This window comes from Diceros bicornis, chromosome 19 (genome assembly GCF_020826845.1).
Source record: "Diceros bicornis minor isolate mBicDic1 chromosome 19, mDicBic1.mat.cur, whole genome shotgun sequence".
NCBI lineage: Eukaryota > Metazoa > Chordata > Mammalia > Perissodactyla > Rhinocerotidae > Diceros > Diceros bicornis.
Genome location: NC_080758.1, coordinates 16,223,508 through 16,245,913, shown reverse-complemented (window position 1 = coordinate 16,245,913; position 22,406 = coordinate 16,223,508). Strand labels below are relative to the sequence as shown.

Below are 22,406 nucleotides of genomic sequence, written 5' to 3'. Positions count from 1 at the left end.
GCAGCAGCAAAGTTCCAAGCACAAAGCTGAAAAACCATAAATGAAAGTACAGCAGACATTTATGTAGAAGACGTTTAATGCAATAGCTTAAACACGCAGTTCAACAAAATCGGAGTTGCTTCCATTCAAATTAACTTTATATTACAAACAACTAAGAAACCTGGAGGGGGCCACTGTTGGGGTCAAAAGGCAAGTCCCTGCCCAGACAGGAAGGGCACTAACTTCAAGAAGGCCTTCCTCCCCATCCCACCTTCAGGAGGAGCAGCCAGACCTCCGGGCTATTGAAACAGCTTAGGCAACTCCATGCAGGAGGCAGCAGCCCTGGAGAACCAGCTCAACAGGCTGCTCTGGGTGCAGGTGGGCCAGGGTTTTCTAGTTTCTCCCTCACCCCCCACCCCAAGCTCAGTTTGCTCGGATGAAGCACAGTGGGGCAGGTCTGGGGAAGCTAGGAGGGCAGCACTTGGTCTGGAGCATGCATGGGGCAGCAACAGAGCCAAGGGCTTTGCTGCCAACGATCCGTCTGTGTGATCCGCTAGCTGTCCAAGGCAGGGGGAATGGGGCTTCGCTCCAGCGGGGACCTTTCCAGCAAACAACAATGCCTGGTTTTTGACAACACTGAGCTTAATTTGAACAAGCAAAGCCTCTTAAGAAGTGGGAGGCCCTCATCTTTCTGAGGGACAGAGGAGGGTACTTCAGAGCTTACTCGGGGGCATGCTGGGTACCAGGAGCAGGCCCAGAGGAAGGAGGTCAGGCAGAGGTTTCCTGCTTCCTTTTGGGTTTTTAGTTTAAGTTCTGATTAACTTCCTGCCGCAACTTCTGTGCAGGGCCGTTCTTGGGCTCAATTTCCAGGAGGCTGCTGATGTCTGCAAGGCTGGATTTATAGTCCTAATGGAAGAGAGAAGGGTGTGGGACGGCGCCCTGACTGAGGCGAGATCATGGGGGTGGGGATGGCTGTGAAATGGCAGAGGGTTTTCAAACCCCAGCCCGTAGGCCTGCCCTGAGCTACCCTGGGGCCCCTGGATGAGAAGAGATGTGGCAGACACCACCTCCCCTTGACGGTGCTCTGGAAGTGCCACCACGGGCACAAATGTCTGTAGCTCACTTGGTGCCTTTGGTCAGGACCTTTTTACCTTGAGTGCCTTGTAGGCTTGAGCCCGTCTGTAAAACGCCTTCACGTTCTTTCCATTCAGCTTGAGGGCTTCTGTGCAATCCTTCACTGCTTCCTTGTACTGCTTCAGGACCAAATAGCAGAGCGCTCTGAGGAGGAGAGACATTTCAGGGTTTCAGTCTCTTCTCAAGGGCCACCAGCAAGCCAGGCGGTGGTCTGAGGAGTGATCTCCAGTCGCCCATTGCCTCCTTTGCACGGGTTACTTTATCTCTTCAATCCTCACAAGAGCCCCAGCCCCTCCTTACAGGGGGAAAAGGCAGGCTCAGAGGGGTGAAGGGACTTGCCCCAGGTACCACTACTACTGGGGGCAGACCCGGGACTCGGCCTGGGTGGGAGGACTCCAGATCCTGACTTCGCTGAGCTCCACCCTTCGACAGAAGTCGACTTCACTCTCCCATCCTGTACTTTCAAGCAAAGAAGAGGCTTCCTGAAACCTTCCCCTTGACAGATTAGAAAATTATCTACCTTAAGAACGAACACACACATCAATACTGGACTCTAATGATATGCATGCTGACATGTTAGGGGTGACATGTTAAGATGTCTGCAACTTACTCTGAAATGCCTCAAAAATAAGATGGATTGATAGATGCTAAATAGTGACAATGCAAATATAATAAAATTATGAATTTAGATAGTATGTATATGTGTGTTCAATGTACAATTCTTTCAACTTATATTTTGAAAATTTTCATAATAAAATGTTGGAAAAAACAAGTACGTCATGTATACCCATACAACAAAACATTCTGCATCTTGGGGGAAAAGTGTGTATCTTCCTCATTCTGGTCCTTGTCTCCAAAGATGGTCACTAAAAACAACAGACTTCTTGGAGCTCGTTATTTGGTCCATCCACCCCATTTTCAGTGAGTGCAGAGCATTCACTGAGGTGGATATACCATAATTTATTTTATTGATTCCCTATCAGTAGATATTTTTCACTGTTTCCAGTTTGGAAATAAATGATGCTGCTGTGAACATCTTTGTGCATAATTCTTGCACGCCTATCAGGAGGGATTGCTGGGTCAAAAGATACGTGCATTCTACATTTTTATTGTTATTGCTAAAATGTTCTCCAAAAAAGCTGCACTCTTAGGCTCTGTCAATAACTGTTCTTATTTTCCTGCAACTGTACCAACCCTGGGTCTCAAGCTTTAACTTCTGCCAATATGGAAGAAAACAGTGTCTGTTTTAATGTAGTTGCTTTAAATATGGGTAAAGCCAAATATCTTTACATGAGGCTTTTGAATCTTATGAAATCAGCTTTATCTAATTTTTCTTTTAATGACCTCTGTGGGTCATCCCCCTACCCCATATGAGTACCTTCCCCACTGAAAAATAATTAATCCATGTATTCTCCTAGAACTTAATGGTTTCACTTTTTACATTTAAAACTGTGATCCACTTCAAATTTATTTTAAAAAAGGAGTGAGGTAGGGATTCAGGTTTATTTTTAATTCTTATCCAGCCAACTCAACACCATTCACTGGATAATCCCTCTTTTCCCCACACTTTATCATACACTAAATTCTCTTATGCTGTTATTCCCATTTCTTCCTGACAAACTTTGGAATCATTATCATGAAATAAAAAGAAAAAAATTCTAGTATTTTCATTGAGATTACATGGAATTTATAAATTAACTTAGAAAAAGCTTCCCCTTTTATTTAAAGGTAGGAACAAATTCTTTGGCACTCTTCCCATTGAAGGGTCCTATGTTCTCTCCCCTTGAACTTAGGCAAGCTCTGTGACTGCTCAGACCAACAGAGTACAGAGGAAGGGACATGATGTGAATTCCAAGGCTAGGTCATAGAGGCCTTGTAGATTCTGCCATGGTCTCTGGGAACAACTGCTCTTAGAGCCTTGAGCTGCCATGTGAGAAGACAACTACCCTGAGGCCACCATGCTGTGAGGAAGGCTGCCGAGAGAGAAAAAGGTGCCAACTTGCTCTAGCAGGTCCATCCCCTAGCCATCTGAGTCATCCCAGCCCTGTCATCCTCAGCCAGATATGCAAGAGAAGAAGCCTTCAGATGTCTCCAGCCCCAGCTACCATCTTGTTGACCCTGAATGACCCCAAGTAAGAATGCCCTTTCTGAAGTCCTGGCTCACAAATCAGGAGTAAAATAAAAGGGTTGTGAGCCACTAAGTTTTAGAATAGCAGTCCTTGATTTAAACTTTGAACACAGAAGAACTCTAAGGAAACTAAAGTTTTCTCCCAATGGGCTCTGGCAATTAGCCAGAGTTAGCCAAGTTTATGGGGAGTAGAAGAACCATAGTATAAGCATCATGTACTATATAGTGACTTCAGAATATAAATGTTGTGATGAATAGGATTACATATGACTTTTAAAGATTAAGATGTTACAGGCCAGCCACGTGGCTTAGCAGTTAAGTGCGCATGCTCCGCTACTGGCGGCCTGGGTTCGGATCCCAGGCACGCACTGACGCACTGCTTCTCCGGCCATGCTGAGGCCGCGTCCCACATACAGCAACTAGAAGGATGTGCAACTATGACATACAACTATCTACTTGGGCTTTGGAGGGGGGAAAAAAAAAAGAGGATTAGCATGGATGTTAGCTCAGGGCTGATCTTCCTCACAAAATAAATAAATAAATAAAGATTAAGATGTTAAAAATGTATGATTTTGGCCCATAAAGTAAACATCCTTGGCTTTTGGTAAACAGAATGATTCTGTATCCAGTCAGAAGGGTTTTCATCACAAAGGAGTCTGGGAGACAATATGAGTGAGTGAAAAGAAACCCAAGCTTTGGAGTCACAAAGACCTGGCTTAAATTCCAGCTCTACCATGTATTAGTTGTTTAACTTTGTGCCCATTAATTCATCTTTATGAACCTGTGTTCTCAGAGGTAAAGTGGGACCATGACCTAACCTGAAGAATTGCTGTGAGTACTAAATGAGACTCTTCTGGAGGTCCATTCGGGGCCTGGCAAGTTGTAGGTGCTCAACTACACAAAGAGAACTGAAGTAACACAACGCACTGGTCCACATTGATACACATATGCGAAGTGGAGCATTCAAATGGCGTCCAGGGTGTGCTATCATTTCAGCCACAGTGGATGGAAAAAATTCAGCAGTCCTCTAAATTAAATTTATAAATTCAATGTAGCTACAACCAAAAACCCAACAAGATACTTTTTGGAATTTTTCAAAATGATCCTAAAGTTTAGCTAGAAGAACAAACCTGGGAAAATAGCCAGGGATGCTCTGATTAAGAAGGAGGAGGAAAAGATCGGCCCTATGAGTTATTACAAAGCAACAGTAATTCAAAGTGTGGCACAGACATATCTGCATGAAAAACGGTATTTAAACAAAACATTGCCCCAAATGTGGTAAAAACCCGGGAAAATGGGTTAATCCAGGTCTCCAGCAGCATGAGGTACGCAAGGCCAGAGAGCCCAGAAGAATAGAAGATGCTGCTGCACACACGTGGAGCAAATACGCCGCAGCCCTTTTGTCCAAGTTAGCATGGTAGACTGAGGCACCCCAGTCCAATCAGCCAGTAAAACCACAGGTCCAAAATTCCAAAATCCAAGCTTTAAAACTAAAAGTTCTTTTCAACTCATTTGGCAGCAAAACCTGACCTGAACTGACATGAGGCTACTTAGTCTTTCTTTACACTACCCCAGGTGAACATGGAATTTCCTTATGTTTCACTGCGGAAGTACTAATAACTAACTTTAGCAAGCTCCCCTAGACCCTGCTGGAGTGTTATGTGATTCAGTACATGGGCCACATTGCCTTACTAAAATCTGAAACACATTTTATCCCAAGCGTTTTGGATAAGGAACAGTGAGCCCACAGTAGATCCAAGATTTCTGAACTCAAGAGTAATATGTGTATGTCAGTAGGGAAGGAGAAACAGAATAAATGTTTTATAAGAAATGCTTGGATAAGATATGGTCTCTTGTTGCATGTTTCAAGCTTCTGACAGTAAAACTAACAGAAAGATCTCATTGGAGCAGGGTTCCAATTCTGTCTCCACCATCTACTGGCTAGGTGAGCTGAGGCGAAGTCCTTCCTGCTCTGAGCTCGGTTTTCTTGACTTCAAAACAAGAAGACCACCTACCACCACCACCTCCAAGTGTTGCTGCAGAGCAGTGGCTCCTACACAACAAAGGACGGTGCCCTGACCCCGAGGCCCTCGCCGTTGGCAGAGAGGATCACTGACCACTGACAGCAGCTCACGGGCGCGGACCCTTCCTCAGCCCCACAGGTCTAACCCCTCAGGCTAGACAGGACCCTTCTCTTGCTCCCAGGCCAGGCAATAGCCACTCCATACCCTAGGTTCTGCCCTAGTGCTCTCAGTGCCAACATTTCTAACTGGAGGCTCTTGGAGAAGCCATGGGGGGAGGGCAGGGGAAGGTGGAGAAGCTATGAGACTTATGTAGAGCTTGTGTTTGTGCAGCAGCACGCCGCTTTTACTCACATCGTATGCTGATTTGGGTGGTTAATGAAAATTCCAGGGATAGGGGCTAACAGAGCCCTGGCGCCCCTCTGGCATCCCTTAGTTTCTGCCCCTTTAAGAGAGCAGATGACACTGGTAACGCCCACCTCACAGTGTGAGGCGGTGGGAAAGCATGTTTTAAGCTGTAACATTCTGACGAAATGCTCGAAATGCTCGGGATGAAGAGCCCGTCACAGACCAAGAGAAGACTGCAGAATAATATCCAACGTCCTGAAATCCCCCAGGCCAGCAGCTGATGGAAAGTACCTGTTGCTGTACGTGGCGGATTCCAGGTTACTAAACGAGAGGCTTTCACTGTACTTCTCAATAGCTTTCTTATGGTTTCCCTTCTTTACAAGCTCATTGCCTTCTTCCTTCAGAACTCTGGCTCTCTCCACATCCCCAGCAGAAGGCACTAGATACAAATTCAGAAGAGGAAAAAACCATGGAGCAGGTGCCGAACTGAGATCAACAAGATCTCTTTGGCATCGTCTCTTCTACGTTGTCTACAACCCTCTCCCCAGAGATTTCCTACACTGCTGTGAAGCATCCTTCCTGATTAATGATTCCCCTCGTTAATGACTTCTGGGAAACTGAACAGTTTTGCATTCAGAAGTGATTGGGGGCTCCTGATGTAAACATACTTACACATGCACATAATAACATGCACATAATAACATATACGTGATAAAAAGCAAGCCGGGTTCTAGCCTTGGCAATACCACTTAGTAGCTGGAGATCTTGTGTGACCTTTCTAACTCTTGGACCTCAATTTCCTCACCAGTACAATGAGGGCCATACCTATAGCACACAGGGCTACTGTCAGGATGAAATCTGAGAACACACAAGCAAGTGCAGAACACCCTATAACCTTAAAGCAGGAGAATAAGTAAATCTGGTCAAGAAAGGGTCTAGCTCCCAGGCTTTCTGAAAGGGGCAGAAGAGTCTACTATTCCTGCTCTGTTCTGGTGCGAGCCTGGGAGTGTCCTCCCCCACCTAACACCTGCAGCCCGGCCCCAGCCTTCGAGAAGAGAGAGGAGAGAACAAGGTGAAATCCAAGCCACTCACCCTGGCCTACAGGCCCTTCACTGCGTGGCCCCAATTAATTGTTCCTGCCCCAGCTTCCATATCACCTGCTTTCTTAATTTTTAAAAACTATAAAATATTGAATATTTATGACAAGGGGAAGGTTGTAGGAATAAAACTAACACCCTTGAACTCATCCTTCACCTTAAGAAACAGAACATTTACTGGGACCTTTGAAGCCTTGTGGGCCCCTCCCCAAATCAATCCACCCTGGAGGAAACATGATCTCTGTGCTTCCTTCCCTTTTTTTTTTTTTTGGTAGTTTAATTATATACGATAGTTTCCATAAACCATTTGTTGTTTACTTTGTGAACTTCATATAAAAAAATAAATCATCCCATGTATTCTTCTATGACCTGGTTTTTTTCCCCCTCACAATTACATTCCTGAGATTCATGAGTGTTGCTGCATATGCCTGTAGTTCCTTCACTCTCACTGCTGCAATACAGTACAATCGGTTTATCTATTCTCCTATTTATGGAGATGTGAGTTATTTCCAGTTTTGTTTTTTGCTATTTAAAACACTCTGCTATGAACATTCTTTTCTTTTTTGCTGAGGAAGATTCGCCCTGAGCTAACATTTGCTGCCAGTCTTCCTCTATTTTGTATTTGGGTTGCTGCCACAGCATGGCTCCCAACAAGCAGTGTAGGTCCACACCCGGGAACTGAACCTGGGCCACCGAAGCAGAGCACGCTGAACTTAACCGCTAGGCCACCGGGGTTGGCCCTATGAACATTCTTGTACACGTCTCCTTGTGCACATGTGTGTGAGTTTCTCTAGAAGTAGAGCCAGCGGGTGCAGTGTACACACATCTTCCGCTTTACTTCAGCTCTGCAACACACCACACACTGCAGTCATGCTTACTCCTGCTCTTCACCAGCAACACCCCATGCACTTCCCTCTCTCTCTCTCCACTGTCTCTGTCAAGAATTCCCTTCCCACCTGACAACTCACCCTTCAAGGTCCAGCTCAACCTGTCACCTCCACTGCCACCTCCTCCATGAGCCTTTCCCCGACTCCCACGAGCACACTTACGTCAGGTCCTATGCTGAACTCCCCAAATGCTAAGGACTCTAGAGCACTGGTTCTTCCTTCTGTGTTTTAAAATGCTCTGTGTATGTGTCTCAGTCTCTTATCAGACCGAGAGCTTCCTGAGGGCCAAGACTGCCTGTCCTGTGTCACACTCCTTAGCACAGAGCCTGGAACACATACAGCTTAGTGGCTCTGAAAGAATGAAATAAATGGTAGGTGCACTGAAGCCGTCTATTTCATTAGCACTCCAGTTTCATTCTAGGGAAGAGTGGGGAACACTTACCAGGCTCCCACAAACCAGAGTGAATGCTACCCACGGCCAGATAGGTTTCCTCCTGGGAAGGGGAGTAACTCCTGCCCTCCCCTGACACCCATGGCAAGGCTCCAGCCCTGATCCCTTCTGCACCACCTATCCTCAATCCCTAGCTTGCTGGGCTGGGATAATGCCACTGGGGCATCATAAGAGCTCTGAGTGAGCCCCTGCCTGAAGAATGGCCTCTTCGTTTTACACAGTTGAGGTGGACAGTCTCGTGTTTGGGGTTACCTGGCTTTGATCTCCCTTCTCTTATTCCCCTTCCTCCAGGGACTCACACAGTGCCTGCGTTCCCGGGGAAGCATCACTCCCCAGCTATGGAGGTGGGGCAGACAGCTTAGGGCTGAGCTAATGACAAAATCTCCAGCCGTGGCCACAGGGACTAGTTCAGGGAATGGCCTGTGACCAAATAGGCCAGAATAAATTGAGAAAATATGTGAGCTAGGGATTTGGGGGAGAGAAATCCTTTCTTAGAGAGCTATCAGAGAACAAAGCTCTTTCCCTTCCTCTGGTTTATGAGGCATGGTATCTGGATGTGAGGCCAGGAACTGCTATCACTATTTTACTACTGAGAGGGAAGACTGCCTGAAGACAAAGCTGACACACACCAGAGAAGAGAGCTGAGAGAAGTACAGAGAAATGGAGTCAGAGTCTGATAACTTAGTTAGCTGCTGGAACAAACCATGCCTGAACCTGAACTCTGAACTCTTCAGTTACATGAGCCAAAACATTCTCTTTACTGTTTCTACCACGTTGAATTTTCTATTCTTGCAACCAAAAACATCCTAAATGCTGCCAGAGGAAAGAGACGGGAATTAGCACTGTATACCTATGTGCCAGGCTGGGAGCTCACCAGGCCTTCTATCACTTAATCCTTACAGCTGGGGGGTAGGTTTTCTCATCACCCTTTATAGAGCTAAGGAATCAGTCTCTAAGAGGTTAAGACTTTTTTGTTTTGTTTTTTACTTTGTTTATAAGATTATTTTTATAACTCATCTTAAACGAGGCCAATTTTCACAGGCATACGCTAAAGAGAGTGGCTACAGGGAGACGGCAACCGTCCCTGGGCCGGAAGTCACAGCTTACCTCTGCTCTTCGCAGTTGTGGTTTCTCGGGATTTGCTCTTAGCTGTCTCTCTGTGGTTTTCTGAAGGCAAATAATCCCACCTCTTCTGAGCTGAAACAGGCACCACGGGGACAGAGGGTACCTTCAGGCGCCACTCGGGCCCCAGTGAGTCCCTGAGAGCTCTGGTCATTCTGGAAAGGAAGGCAGGATTACAGGGAAGCTTCCAGCTGGGTCAAGATGTTCCTCCTCTCATAAGCCCAAAGGTGGTGATGAGAGCCAGAGCTGTCATCTTCCCCTGGTTTGAACCATCCCTTTATACCCTTCTGACATGCAGCAGGAAAGGAACAGGAGTCTGCCACCCATAAATGTCTTCTCAGAGCAGCCACCACGACACTCCCTCCCTGCCTGGCCCTCACCTGGTCACACCATGTTAACTTCAAAGTGGTGATCTGTTGCTTGTTAAGGGTACTTAAACCTCACCACGCCATGGGGCCAGCCCCTCAGAGATATTTTAAAAATGAGACTGTTACGTCATTCTCAAATTTTAAAATCTTTCAGTGGTTCCCAGTTCCCTAGGCTAACAGGGCCTGAGCTCTGGTCCCCTCTCACCTCTCCATTTTTCTCGTGTGCCACATTCCCTCTTGATCGTAACGTTCCAGCCTTTGCACATGCTTTTTCCTCTACCCAGAACAATCTCTTCCTTCCCATTCCCCATTCCCACCTTCTAGGCCCAGCTAACTTGCTTACAGTGCCGCTCAGTGACCATGTCCATTTTGTTAACTGATCTCCAGCACCTAGTGCATCACCTGGCACCCACCAGGACCCAGTATGTATGTGCTGAATGAGGGAATAAAGCTAACTGTACACTTCTTCTGCTCCTACAACCATGCTCTAATGTTGCTAGAATGAAAACCACAGATTGATATCACTACAAATTCACGGTCTGACTAAGCCCCCAAAGCTGTTTTTCTGATCAGCCCAGATATTTCAAACCTCCTCAACCCTGCTCCCCAACCCTCCTCCTTTTTCAGAGCAAACTTCCTCATACTCCAAATACAAACCTATCTTCATGGGCACCCAACCCTTCCTGTTTCTCTGTCACAACAGAAGGTCGACCCCTCCACCTAAGCTCTGGATCCATCTCTTCCTGCCTCTCTCAGGGACCACACTCAGCCAGAATCTCCCGCTCCTATATCTTCATCCTTTTTCTCTAGTGATCCCAACTATCAGCATTTAACTCTTTCCTCACTTAACAGAACCTCCTGGACCCCCTCTGCAATCACAGCTACACTCCTCTGCGTCTTCACAGCCAGACTTCTTGAACCCACTGCCATCTGGCTTCTGACTCCACTGAACTGCTTCCATGAGAATCACCAGTGACTTCATTCCTAAACCCTCAGTCTACTTAAGCGCACGGGAACAGCTGACACGAATGACATCTTCATCCTTCTGGAAACACTCCTTCCCTCGTGACACTAAAGGCTCCAAGTTTCCTCCCACCACTCCAGCTGCTGTCCCTCTCTAAGTCCTTCAAACACTGGAATTTCTCAAAGGTCCATCCTCTCTCCCTACACTCTTGCTGTGGTGGTCCTGTTTTCTCCCACAACCTCAATCCTCCTCTATGCTGCTGACCTTCAAATCTGTATGTCTAGCCTGGGTTTTTCTCCTTTGCTCCAAACCCATGTAAATACCCAACCTGCTTCCTTACATCTCTAGTCTCATGTCCCACAGTCACCTCCAACTCAACATGTCAACCACAGATGTCTCTTCTATTCTTCCCTTCTCACTACTCCACAATCACCAAAGCCTGTTTAAAAACTACCTAAATGTCCCCTGAATTGGTTCCACTAGTCTCTTTTCACTATCTCCACTTTCTCTTCTGTGTTACTGCATGCCCCCTTCTGATTCTGTTCTTTTTGTCATCCTTCAACATAACAGCCAGTGAGCTTTTCTCTCAAATCTGCTCATGTTGCTCGCCTGCTAAACACCCTTTCACAATGCCTCACCATGCGCAGATCAAGCCCACGCGCCCGGACACCAGGCGCTGTGTGATCTGGCCTCACCACCTCTCCTAGCTGAGCTCCTCGCCCGCAGCACCATGCGAAATGGACCTCTCACAATTCCTGTAACATGTCACACCCGCTCACCCCTGCACACGCTGCCCTTTCTCCTTGCTGGCCCCCGGCCCCAGATCGCTATTCATCTCCCCATCTCACCTCCCGTTTAGCCCTCTCTGACCTCACCCCTAGCTGGTTAGGTACCTCCTTTCTGCCCCTACAGCCCCGTGCTGCCTCCTACAGCAGCACTCGTCACACCGCAGTGCGCTTGCCTCTTACTGACTGGTGTTCTCCACGAGACCAGGAGCTCTAGGAAGGCAGGAAGAGGTATGTCTCAGTCATCAGACCAGGCCCTAGTGCAAAGTGTGGCATATAACTGGCAGATTTTGTTGAATGATAGAAACTAAAAGAAGGCAGAGAGAAAACAAGTGCCAGAAATGATGCACTAAATATATACCATGAAGTCCTGTTAAGGGTTTGCTATTAGGATGGTGTTTGGCTTTCTAGCAGCCCATGCAAAGATGGGAAACATGATCAGTTACAAAAATGAGGGCATCCATGAGAAAAAACAAACAACTGCTCAGAAGACCAGAAAGAAATTTCATCTGAGGGGCCTCATGAAGGGGTCACAGTACAACATACTGAACCATATCCACAAATAATGTCCCTACAGCCTCATGTCACAGCTGCTTGTGCCTGTGTCTTACTTTCCCCACTCTAGTTGGCTCTTTGAAGCCAGTGGGGTCTGTATCTCTTTTTTTTTTGGTATTCTCCACTGACCTTGGCATAATACCTTAAATAGAGCTCAATAAATTATTACTGTGGGAATGAATTTGAGCATCTAGGCAAAAAAAAAAAAAATCTCAGTAATTCTGATCCCTTAAACACCTGCTAAATACAACAGCAATTCTCCTTCCACACGTTCCCCACATGCTCATTAGGAGTTTCTAAGCCTAGCCTAAAGGGATTCCCCCAGAAGACGACCAAAGCGAGAGTGCCAAGCCAATCAAGGAGGACAGGGAGTTCCAGAGAGACTGCCTCAGTGACTGGGCTCACCTGTTGATGCCTTCCAAGGCTGATGTCACACTGCCATCAATCTGCAGCACAGTCATGTAGTCGACATAGGCCAGGGGGTACCTCTCCAGAGCCTCGTAGGCCGACGCTCGCCGCAGCAGGGGCTTCATGACAAAGGGAACCAAGGCCAGTGCTCTAGAGCAGGAGGCAGACGTGTCATTTGGCTGCGAATCACCAGGGCGCCCCCCAAAGCACCTTCCCAGCAGGGTCGTCTGGCAGCATTCAGTACACAGGAAGTCATTTCTCGTGGAGAGACACTGCTAAAAATGTCAAACCTCAGAAGAGGGCCTTTTCAACTTAGACTGAAGTGGAGAAGGGAAAGAGGGCAAAGAATCACTAATATTATGAAATTTGTGCATATGCAGCAACTTGCACGGCTGCAATCTCCCCAAAATCAAGAACAAGTGCCTTGCAGCTTTCACGCTTCTATGTCTCTCTACAGAGCTGTGGGCCGGTGGGAACAACAAATAGGCTTTGGAGTCAGATGGAGTGGTGTTTGAATTCCACTTCTGCCACTAACCGTGTGAGCCCAGGCAAATCACTTTACCACCTCCATCCTCCACAATCCAGTTCTAGCCTGGGAAGGATGGCAAACTCACCCCACGGGGTGGTCATGAGCACTCCAAGAAGGAAACCTAGCACAGGGCCTGGTACCAATCAACTTAGTATAGGCTCCACAAGCATGCTCACCTCTCTCCTCCTCTCCCATCTATCACCAGAGCATGAATCTAAGGAAATGTCCCAGGACATCAGATCTGAGAACACATTAAGGTATGTGTGCTAGGTTAGCAATGATGGAAGAAGGCAATATCAGACCGGCTTGAAGAAGAAAGTATGAAAAACTGTTTAATGTCCTCCACACCTGGTCATTGATGGATACCTTTTTTTCCTTTCTCCTTGCTTCTTTCAAGGATATCTACTAGCCTCTATCCCTCTTTCTTGCGCTCCTTCCCTTCCTCTCTCTCACACACACACACCCCCCAGAAAAAACGTGGGCAAGCCAGTCACTCGTCTGCAACTCGACCTCATCCCCAGCTCTCAAATCTCACAAAGACTTAAAGGTCTATCTCTAACTGCCCACCCTACTCTTTTTTCAGAAGCAGAGCCAAGACTCCAAAGACACAAGTCAGAGGCCACAAGGACCAAGTAGAGCCTCCTGTGACCTGGTGACATTTAGTGACACCTCCCAATATCTGTCACAGAGGTAACTGGTGGGATCAGTCCAAATAAGAAATAGGCCAGATAAACCCAGCCTCCTCTTCCAAGACCATTGGGCACCCGGGGTTACCCCTGACCACTTACGAAGTGCAATCTTTGATGCAGTCTGTGCAGTTTCCATCCTTCAAGTGGCACGCTGCTCGGTTGGAGTAGAGAACACTTTCTTCTTCAGGGTCTGAAGAATCTGCCCAGGTAGAAGCAGAAAGTGTGAGATTAACAGGTTGGGAAATAGATGCCCGGGGACACCTGGTACATTTCACACCCTGAGCTCTCTGGGCTTTGGTACAAGGCAACAGAGGTGACTGTAACCTGATCAGGCTTGTTGGTCCAATGTGCTGGCAAGTTTGTCATTGTTACATGGGTGCGAGAACACCGAGCTTCCTGCCATTCACAGGGAACTAAGCATCTTCTCATTCACTTACTCCAGCACTGAACTTGGTACCAGACAAAAGATAAACATGAAATAGCTGGCTTCTGCTGCAAAGAAATCTATGATGTAACTACTTGGGGGGGGGGGGGTGTGTGTGTTCATTTTATTATAAAAAGCATGCAAACCAAATTTTTTTAGAGAAGGAGAACGAACAATATGATAAATGCTATGACACATGGCCTGACCAAGTGTTGTGGGGACATAAAAGATTAATTCTGCCTGATTAAGTCAGAGATGACTTTGCCAGGGAAAAGTCCTCTGGCTCTGACAGGACTGGGAGAACTTAATCAGGGAAGCACTCAAGCTACCCAGTGGGGAAGAGAATTACCAGACATTTCTCTAAAGGAAGTCCTTACCCTCAGGAACCTCAGAAGCTCAAGACCTTGATTGTGGCCACAATGATTTTAATTTTTAAAAATAATTTTTCGGGGCCGGCCCCGTGACTTAGTGGTTAAGTGCACGCGCTCCACTACTGGCAGCCAGGGTTCGGATCCCAGGCGCGCACCAACGCACCACTTCTCCTGCCATGCTGAGGCCGCTTCCCACGTACAGCAACTAGAAGGATGTGCAACTATGACATACAACTATCTACTGGGGCTTTGGGGAAAAAAAAAAAGGAGGAGGATTGGCAATAGATGTTAGCTCAGAGCTGGTCTTCCTCAGCAAAGAGATGAGGATTAGCACGGATGTTAGCTCAGGGCTGATCTCCCTCACAAAAAAAAAAAAAATTTTTTTCAACCACTTCATACCCACTAGATGGGGATAATTAAAACAAACAAACAAATGGAAACTAACAAGTATCGATCCAGTAATTCCATTCCTAGGTATATACCAAAAGAATGGAAAACAAGCTCTCTTTTGAAAACTTTGAAACACATAGAAAAGAGAGCAACAGACACTCACAATCCATCACTAGACTTGGTACACACTGTCTGTTTCCAACCTTCTTCATTTTTGATATGGTTGAAGCTCCACTCATCTCCATCCTTTCCCCTTTGCTCCCTCCCCAAACCCCAAGGTCGGCACAATCCTGAAGTCTGCATGTAACATCTCATGCATGTTTGTCTACCTTTATTGCACATGGATTCACAGACAAGATAATATATCGTTTTATATCCTTTAAAGCTTTTCCTAAGTGACACCATATTGCCTATCCTTCTGCAACTTGCCTTTTTTCCCTAAGTATCATGTTACCATATTGATGCATGATACCTTTCATTCAATACTAACAGCAGCAAACATAAGAAAATGATGACTTTTTTTTATTTTGCAATGCCCTGAGTGAGACAGCAAAGTACATAGATAAGTAAAACACACCCCTGCCCTTAAGGAGCAAGCACAAGTACTCAAAACTTGTAATCCATCTCAAGTCACCAGAGCACGGCTGCTCAGAAACAGCGGTGGTGTGGTGGAAAGGGCATCACAACCTACAATCCAGCCTGTGATCCTGCACAAGTCACTCGATCCCTCTGACGGCATGTGCTCACCTATCACGTGGAGATATCACTTCACAGGCGTGCTGGAAGGGCTCACTGTCTTAGGTTGCTCCCTGCTCTCCTTTCAAGATCAAGAAAACTGATCAGAGAAATCAAGGGGCTTGCCCATAAATCACCTAGAAAATCAACAGCAGGATCAGAACCAAACTCTGGTACCCTACTAAATCTAGACACCAGGCTAGCTCTTCCAGGGACCCAGAAGAAATCCAGACAAAAGCACAAGCTTTGCCAGGCCAGCTGGGGTAGGATGAAAGAAAAAGGCAAAAAGATCAATACCTCGGACTCCTCAGCAACTTCACCAAGTGAGGCTGAGATGAGGAGATGGAACCTACAGAGGAAAGTTCTAGAAAAACAGATGGGGGCGAAAGAGAGGCTTGAAACTGTAGAAGTTCAAATAAAAAACACTGGAATTTGGGGAGAAGTCTAGCAAAATAATTAAAAACCCGGCCTTGGGAATCAGACAACCCATATTCAAATCGGGCCTCTGACGTGTTCACTGTGTAACCCCAGGGAAGGCAATTTAACCCTTCTGGACTCCTCATCTATAAGTGTCTTATCCATAGGTTAGTATGAAGATAAAAATGGATAATAATGTCTATAACGTCTAGCACACGGTAAAGTATCCAGCAAATGCTAGCCAAGAGAACGAGAAAGAGGAGGCAGCCAAAGGGAAGCAGGTACTACAGGAAAGGGGCTCCAATGCGGGCCGCTGGGTAAGACACTCTGGAGGAGAGGTTCTGGGGAAATGGCTGTGGCTGGCTGAAACGAGCTGGAGGTTGGGAGAACTGATAAGAATATGCTACTCCTCTGGTTAACACTCGAGTAGCTTCCCATCAGGGAATAGAATCCAAACTCCTTACCACAGCCTCCTGTGTAAGATGCCTAGACGATAAGCTTCCACCTGACTGACCTCCACGGGCTCACTAGGCTTTGGCTCCCAGGACACACCATCTGATTCTGTCTGGGGGCCTTTGTAATTACAGCTCCCTCCGCCTGGAAGGCTCAGCACCCAAAACTTCGTGCCCTTGGCTTCTTCTCATCATTCAAGACATCAGCTCAAACGTCACTTCTTCAAAGACAGTGGCCTTGACCTCCCACTCTAAAGGAGCTCCCCAGTCAGCTACCACATTACACAACCCTAATCATCACCGGACAAGCCTTGTTTACTTCTTTACTAGCTCAAGAGCCACACCTGCCCCCGCCCACCCCTAAACAAGAACCTACGATCCTTGAGAACAGGGACCTTCTCTGTCTTGTTATATACTCACTACATACAGGTGCTCAACAAATATTAACTTAATTGAAGACCGAACGGTTGAGGAGAAGGAGGGTTGAATTATATCCTCAGGGATCCGAATGAAGCCTGAATAACTTGGGATGGGGGCCAACAGGACAGTGAAAAAGCACGCAGCTTACACATATCAGGATGGCCACTATCAAAAGAACAGAAAACAACAAATGTTGGTGAGGATACTGAGAAGTTGGAACCCTTGTGCACCGTTGGTGGCAATGTAAAATGGTGCAGCCATTATGGAAAACAGTATGGAGGTTCCCCCTAAAATTAAAAATAGAATTACTATATGATCCAGCAATCCCACTTCTGGGTATATTTCCAAAAACGTTCAAAGCAGAATCTTTGAGATATTTGCACACCCATGTTGATCACAGACTTATTCACAATAGCCAACAGGTGGAAGCAATCCAGATGTCCCTCAATGGATGAATGGATAAAAAAAATGTGGTATATCCATACAATGGAATACTACAGAGCCTTAAAAAAGGAAATCCTATCACATGCTAAAACATGGGTTATCATGTCCTCAAGAACAGTATGCTAAGTGAAATAAACCAGTCACAAAAGACAAATACTATTACTTCACTCATTGGAAGTAGGTCAAACACAGTCGTCCCTCGGTGTCCCAGTGTTAATGGCTCCAGGACTTCCCGCGGATACCAAAATCCACAGATGCTCAAGTCTCTTACACAAAATGGCGTAGTATTTGCATATCATCTGCACATCCTCCCGTATACTCTAAATCATCTCTAGACTACTTACAATACCTAATACAAGGTCAATGCTGTGTAAATAGTTGCTATACTGTATTGCTTAGGGAATAAGGACAAGAAAAAAAAGTCTGTACACGTTCAGTACACACGCAACCATCTTAGGCCTCTCCATGCGCGGCTGGCTGAACCCACGGACGGGGACCCCGCGGCTACGGGGGGGCCGAGGCAGAGTCAAAAGCAGAGACAGAAAGCCGAAAGGTGGAAGCCAAGGCTGAGAGGGGCAGGGGATATTCGTGCTCAGCGGGTGCAGTTTCAGCGCTGCAAGACGATCCAGTTCTAGAGGCTGCACTGTTGCACGATGCCAATATACCTAACACGGCTCCACTCGACCCTTAAAACCGGTTAAGATGGTCAAGTTAATGCTGTTTTCTTGACCACGATAAAAAAAAAAAAGTGAGAAAACACCAATTAATATGAAAATATGTTTCTGAAATGTCTTTAAGTTTAAAAGGACCGGTAACAAAACCACGTTACAATTTTTTTAAAAGCGGGTGGGGCGAGAAGGGGCCAAGGAAGTTTCTAGCAGGATGCCGAGGCGGGGAGCGGGCGGGGAGGCCCGGGGGAGCCGGCCGCGGGGAGGGAGGCCCCAGGGAGAGGGGGCCGGGCGCCGAGGGTCCGGGGGGTCCGGGGGCCGGAGGTCCGGGGGGGGCCGGGGGCCGGGGCCATACCTCGCGCCTGCAGCACCTGCAGCGCGCGGCTGTAGAGCGCGGCGGCCTCGGCGAACTGGCCGTTGCGGAAGCTCCGGTTGCCGGCGGCGCGGAGCCCCTCCGCAGAGTCTGAGGGCTGGGGGGCCATCCCGGGGCCGGCCCGGCAGCTGCAGGGGCCTCCGTTTCCCCGCTGAGTCGTGCGGAACCGCGTCCGGCCAGCAGCACGGGCTGCGCGCTCTCGGGTCCGACCGCTAACCTGGCCCGGAGGGGCGGGGCGGAGCGGGGGCGGGGCCTGCGCGAACCAAGCGCCTGGCGCGCCCGGCCCTCTGCGCGTGCTCAGTGCCGCGCTTAGGTTCCCGAAGCGCGGTAGGGTCTCTCCAGCAGCTGTTCCGGGCGCTTGAGGTGGTAGACGGCTGTGGATGCGACAGCGCAAGAGGCCGGGTCACTGCTCGCGTGGAGCTTACATTCTCGTGGGGCCTGAAAGCTAATTAGCTCGTGAGCAAATGAAGCCGATAATCTCATAATGTGATTAGTGCTGTAAGGTAACCAAACCATAACTCAATAGGAAGTGACCACGTGGGGACTATTTTAGATAAGGGGGATGGGGAAGACGTCTCTGAGGGACTAATAAGTGAGCTGAGACCTGAGAAGATTTAGTGAATGCTGTTCCGGACAGAGGGATAGCAAGTGCAAAGGCACTGAGGCTGGAAGCTGGCAGCTAGTGCTTTATAGATGTAATAAATGAATGCAGTGATAGACTCATGAAGATCTTTAGCTGAGGGAAACTTCAGCTTATCTTCAGCCTCATCTGACCTCGCGGTGTGTCCCACTTAATACTCCATTATTTTTAACTGCTGGTTGCTGCCTGCGCACATTAAGCTGTTTCTCTTGTCTCCTAACAGTTGCTTATACTCTCCCCTCCTCCTGGAATGCTTTTCCAAATACTTTTTCTCTTGCCTAATCCTGACTCAACCTATAATCAACTCAAATATCGTCTCCTCTGAAAGCCTTTCCTGACTCCTCCTCCCCTCCACCACTGTGTCCCTCCCCTGCTCCCTAATTTAGCACTTATCACTCTGTGGTTGTCAGGGTACAGTTTTCTCAAAGTCAGTGAGTCTTTAAGGGCAGGAAATAGGTCTTTATCTTCGTCTCCCGAAGACCTAATAGGATCTGGCACTCAACCTGCACTTGTAAGGGTTTGTTGACAAAGACCTGGTCTCTGCCCTCAGGAATTTATTTATGCTAATTTGTGTAAACTCTTAACGCAACCAGACTACACACTTTCTGAAGGTCGGGTGGCTGTTCCATCTGAATCCTGTCTGCCCAGCACAGGCCCCACACAGGAGGAAAGAATGAACACTTAGTGTGGTGGGGAAACCAGATGAGACACACAGTGCTGGTTATCTACTCAACAGCCTCCATCTTTGCTTCCAGAAGACTGAATTTTGCCTGAGATTCTCCTGGCCAAGGAAATGAATCAGGATTTCTCTAAACCAAGCACAATAATCTCATTTTCTTTTGCCAGTGATTGGCCAAGAGGTGAGCATGTGGCCCTGATCTGGCCAATGAGATAAGAGAATGTCTGCTGGGTACTTATGGGAAAGTTTTTCTTCCCTGATAAGAAAGAGGTATAGGACTTCAAAATAGCCTTTTTTGCTCTCTTTCTGCTTTAGACAGTGTTGGGTTAAGGACGTGATACCTGGAGGTGTGGTAGCCATTTTGCAACTGTGAGGCAATAGGCACAACTATGAAAAGCCAAGATGCTGAGTAGGACAGAAGGAGAAAGGTGAAATTGACATTGTTGAGCCACTGAATCAACGCTAGAACTGCTGACTTCTGGACTTCTTAATAAACAAAAAACACCATGGTGCCTTAAGCCACCATTTAGATGTGTTTTTTTTTTTCCCCCCAGTTGCTTGCAACTGAATATATTCTAAGTGGTAAACCAGACAAGTACACTTGTGGCAAGTTGTATTTTCCAAAAATGGCCAAAACGATATTTCCAGTTCTCCAGCTCTTCCAGAACCTTGCCACTCCCTCACCAAGAGATGGAATGTGTCTGCTCTCCTTGAAACTGGGAGGGCCTTTGGAGCCCCCTCAACAGTGGAAATGACATTATGTACCTTCCAAAGCTATGCCATTGAAAGACACTACAGCTTCCTCCTGGCTTTCCCTCAGAAATAATACTTTAGAACGCAGCCTTTATTCCACAAGGAGGCTCAAGAAAAATGGAAAGTCCCCCCCGACCCCCCCGCACCAAGTGAGCTCCCAGCCAACAGCCAGCACAAACTTCTCAGTCACATGAGCCAGGCATTTTGGACAGGGATCTGTCCAAATGCTGATTGACCCTGACTGACACCGTGGAGTAGAGATGAGCCTTCTCTGCTGAGCCATGCTCAAACTGTAGATTTATAAGAGAGAGAAGAGAAAGATTGTTGTTGTTTTATGCCACTAAATTTTGAGGGTGGTTTCTTACACAGCAACAAATAACTGGAAATCCCTTCCCACAATGCTTCCCATAAATGCCAGGACTGATAAAAGCAGGATTGAAGGAATTTAGGGGAGGGAGAAATCGGAGGTGGGGTGCAGAGGGGAATAGGAAAGCCTTCTGGGAGGGGGTGACTTTTTGGAAACAGCTTTATTGAGATATAATTCACATAGCATATAATGCACCCATGTAAAGTGTGTAATTTAATGGTTTTTAGTATATTCACAAAGTTGTGGAATCAGCACTACAATCAATTTTAGAACATTGTCATCACATCAAAATGAAACCCCACTGCTTTAGTCATCACACCCAACTCACCTATCCACACCCCCCACCCAAGCCTTAGGCAACCACTAATTTAGTTTCTGATAGATTTGCCTATTTTGGACATTTCATGTAAATGGAATCATACAATACATGATCCTTTGTGGCTGGCTTCTTTTACATAGCATAATGTTTTCAAGGTTCATCCATGCTGTAGCATGTATCACAACTTCATTCCTTTTTACTGCCAAATAATATTCCATTTTGTTTACCTGTTCATCAGCTGATGGACATCTGTGTTCTACCCACTTTTTGGCAGGAAGTGACTTTTTGACATTTATTAAGATTTTCATCTCCTTCAGAGCTAACAATCTCATCAAAGCCACATTTCATATGTATTCAGCTCTACTGGGGAAGGAAGAGGTATTACAGCCATAGTCTCCTTAACAGGGTAATATGCACAGACATTATTATTGGACAAATACTTAAAAAATTTTTTGTTTAAACACTTGTTTTCAGGGTTAATTGATAGTTTCTTTAAACAATCTCTCTTCCTTGCTTGGTTGAGAGACACTGGCAAGTAAAGATGTGTTAGAATCAGGACAAGTGTGACATTTCGTTTGATTGAGCCAGGCTCAGCCAATGCTCTTATATGCTGATTCCAAATCATAAGGCCAAAAACAATTAGTCTTGGGGAAAGAAGTATAAACAGTGTCGCAACCTGTCAATTTGTAGTTCTGGATGATTTTCTACTCAGGCGTATCAATGATGGTCTAACCTAAAAACACACTCTGAGTAAGATGGCTTAGGGAAGACTGAAACAAGGCGAATTTAAGGCAGGTACCTGGTTTCATGGGTGATAGAAGAGCCGAGATGCCAACAGGGGACGGTGAGGCAGCCCGAAGGACAGCAAGATCAGGAAGTCACTAGCCTAGGACTTGAACATAAAAGGGAAGTGGTGATATTGACAGAGTCCAGAGGTGGCAGTAGAGTGGAAGCTGGACCTGAGTCAGGCCTCTCTAGGAGGAGCTGAAGACAAAGTCACTGCTGGATACTCCATCAGAGGCAAGAAGGCAGAAAAAGAGTCTGGCTTCTCTCTTATTCCCAGCCTGTGTCTCCCACTACTGCTGGCTGGTCAGCTGACATGGGAACCTGGGAAGTGAGCCTGCAGGGTCAGTATCCTCCCTAAGATTTCTTAGGTGTGACATCAAAAGTATGATCCTTAAAAGGAAAAAAATGAATCAATTGGACTTAACAAACATTAAGAACTTCTGCTCTTTGAATGATGCTGTTAAAAGAATGAAAAGACAAGCCCCAGAAAATGTTTGTAAATCACGTATCTGATAAAGGACTTGCATCCAGAATATTTAAAAAAAACTCTAAAAACTCAATAATAAGAAAATAACCCAATTTTAAGAAAGGCAAAAGACTTGAAGAGATACTTTAAAAAAGAAAATAAACAGATGACAAGCACTTAAAAAGATGCTCAACATCATTAGTCATTAGGGAAATGCAAATTAAAACCACAATGAGA

General features: G+C 46.5%; 1 protein-coding gene across 1 annotated transcript; it reads right to left on the bottom strand.

Moving 5' to 3' along the window:
* Positions 1 to 6: 6 nt before the first annotated feature.
* Positions 7 to 18,367, bottom strand: TOMM34 (translocase of outer mitochondrial membrane 34). The gene is made up of 7 exons (XM_058562628.1): positions 18,142 to 18,367; positions 13,565 to 13,664; positions 12,245 to 12,397; positions 9,153 to 9,322; positions 5,902 to 6,049; positions 1,131 to 1,257; positions 7 to 885 (listed from the first exon to the last, which is right to left on the bottom strand). The coding sequence occupies exons 1-7, from the start codon at positions 18,266 to 18,268 to the stop codon at positions 781 to 783; spliced, it is 930 nt and encodes a 309-aa protein (XP_058418611.1). The 5' UTR covers positions 18,269 to 18,367; the 3' UTR covers positions 7 to 780.
* Positions 18,368 to 22,406: the final 4,039 nt, after the last annotated feature.

Coding starts and splice junctions, on each gene's coding strand:
- TOMM34 (XM_058562628.1), bottom strand. CDS start 18,268: ATGGCCCCCCAGCCCTCAGACTCTGCGGAGGGGCTCCGCGCCGCCGGC. Junction 6,050..9,152: donor CACAACTGCGAAGAGCAGAG/GTAAGCTGTGAC, acceptor ATTTGTATCTAG/TGCCTTCTGCTGGGGATGTG. Junction 1,258..5,901: donor TCCGCCACGTACAGCAACAG/GTACTTTCCATC, acceptor TCTCCTCCTCAG/AGCGCTCTGCTATTTGGTCC.